The following is a 2,145-nucleotide window of genomic DNA, read 5'->3' as shown; positions in this document are numbered from 1 at the left end:
TCACATTTTGTCTTCTTTGAACTATTTAATTTCTTATTATGATCTTGAGTGCTTGGCAGCTAGATGTATATAAAATGACATAATGGACTTTTTATGGGCTATTCAACTAGTGATCTTTTAACTCATATTGCTAAGTAGTCTGCGAAAATAAGCTATTTTAGCACAATTTTTAAAGCAATCTTCATTTCAAATCACTCTGATAGTGTATTTTTCAGTTCTAGTAAGATATCATACATTGTTAAACTTTAAAATATGGTATGAGACTCGGTTGTTGTTAGGCCGTCCCGGAGAACCGGTCGGGAGGGAGGAAGGTGGCAAGATGGTGTTGGAAAGCACTATGGTGTGTGTGGACAACAGTGAGTATATGCGGAATGGAGACTTCTTACCCACCCGGCTGCAGGCCCAGCAGGACGCTGTCAACATAGTTTGTCATTCAAAGACCCGCAGCAACCCCGAGAACAACGTGGGCCTTATCACACTGGCTAATGACTGTGAAGTGCTGACCACACTCACCCCAGACACTGGCCGTATCCTGTCCAAGCTGCACACTGTCCAACCCAAGGGCAAGATCACCTTCTGCACTGGTATCCGCGTGGCCCATCTGGCTCTGAAGCACCGACAGGGCAAGAATCACAAGATGCGCATCATTGCCTTTGTGGGAAGCCCGGTGGAGGACAATGAGAAGGATCTGGTGAAACTGGCTAAACGCCTCAAGAAGGAGAAAGTAAATGTTGACATTATCAATTTTGGGGAAGAGGAGGTGAACACAGAAAAGCTGACAGCCTTTGTAAACACGTTGAATGGCAAAGATGGAACTGGTTCTCATCTGGTGACAGTGCCTCCTGGGCCCAGCTTGGCTGATGCTCTTATCAGTTCTCCGATTTTGGCTGGCGAAGGTGGTGCCATGCTGGGTCTTGGTGCCAGTGACTTTGAATTTGGAGTAGATCCCAGTGCTGATCCTGAGCTGGCCTTGGCCCTTCGTGTATCAATGGAAGAGCAGCGGCAGCGACAGGAGGAGGAGGCCCGGCGGGCAGCTGCAGCTTCTGCTGCTGAGGCCGGGATTGCTACGACTGGGACTGAAGACTCAGATGATGCCCTGCTGAAGATGACCATCAGCCAGCAAGAGTTTGGCCGCACTGGGCTTCCTGACCTAAGCAGTATGACTGAGGAAGAGCAGATTGCTTATGCCATGCAGATGTCCCTGCAGGGAGCAGAGTTTGGCCAGGCGGAATCAGCAGACATTGATGCCAGCTCAGCCATGGACACATCTGAGCCAGCCAAGGAGGAGGATGATTACGACGTGATGCAGGACCCCGAGTTCCTTCAGAGTGTCCTAGAGAACCTCCCAGGTGTGGATCCCAACAATGAAGCCATTCGAAATGCTATGGGCTCCCTGGCCTCCGAGGCCACCAAGGACGGCAAGAAGGACAAGAAAGAGGAAGACAAGAAGTGAGACTGGAGGGAAAGGGTAGCTGAGCCTGCTCAGGGGACTGCATGGGAAGCACGGAATATAGGGTTAGATGTGTGTTATCTGTAACCATTACAGCCTAAATAAAGCTTGGCAACTTTAAAAAAATAAAAAAATAAAAAAATAAAATAAAATAAAAAAATAAAATATGGTATGAGACTCTGTCAAGTTTAGAAAGGAGCAATTATATTCCTTCGGGTCACCAGTCATAAATTTCATGATTGAGTTCTGGTATATTACCTTTCCCATACTCATTTTGGTTGTATTCTAGAAGTCTGGAAGATTCAATTTAAGTAAACTGTTAATATAAGTATATACATGAATTAGTTTAAATATTAAAGCCATAGTTTTAAGAACCCTTGTATAGGTAAGCATGAGGATGTGAAGTACCAGCTGACAACTGTATTTGTCCTTAAAAGTACCAAGTTTCTGAGTGTCTGTAGTAGTAGAGATGGAGATTCTACGTAGTTTGGAAAACTCTATCTCTTGGTCATCCTCCTTCAGTAAAAGGGGGAAATGAGCCAAAGTAATATAACCCTAAACTCCTAGTATCTTTTGAATATCCAGGACTAGACTGGGACAAATAATGTTAAGAACTGTAAAATTTCTGAGATCTTACCTACTTGCAAGCTAACAAATTGTCCTGCCACTGGTTCATAAATGCTGGCAGAAAACAC

The 2,145-nt window shown here is 44.9% G+C and overlaps 1 protein-coding gene across 1 annotated transcript; it reads left to right on the top strand.

The window, feature by feature from the left end:
* The first annotated feature begins 287 nt into the window (after positions 1 to 287).
* Positions 288 to 1,576, top strand: LOC112611053 (26S proteasome non-ATPase regulatory subunit 4). The gene has a single exon (XM_025364782.1). The coding sequence runs from the start codon at positions 320 to 322 to the stop codon at positions 1,451 to 1,453; it is 1,134 nt and encodes a 377-aa protein (XP_025220567.1). The 5' UTR covers positions 288 to 319; the 3' UTR covers positions 1,454 to 1,576.
* The last annotated feature ends 569 nt before the right edge of the window (positions 1,577 to 2,145 follow it).

This window comes from Theropithecus gelada, chromosome 17 (assembly GCF_003255815.1).
Source record: "Theropithecus gelada isolate Dixy chromosome 17, Tgel_1.0, whole genome shotgun sequence".
Lineage (NCBI taxonomy): Eukaryota > Metazoa > Chordata > Mammalia > Primates > Cercopithecidae > Theropithecus > Theropithecus gelada.
This window is presented reverse-complemented; position numbering and strand designations above follow the sequence as displayed.

Excerpts from the sequence above, each read along its gene's own strand:
- LOC112611053 (XM_025364782.1), top strand. The coding sequence starts at position 320 with ATGGTGTTGGAAAGCACTATGGTGTGTGTGGACAACAGTGAGTATATG.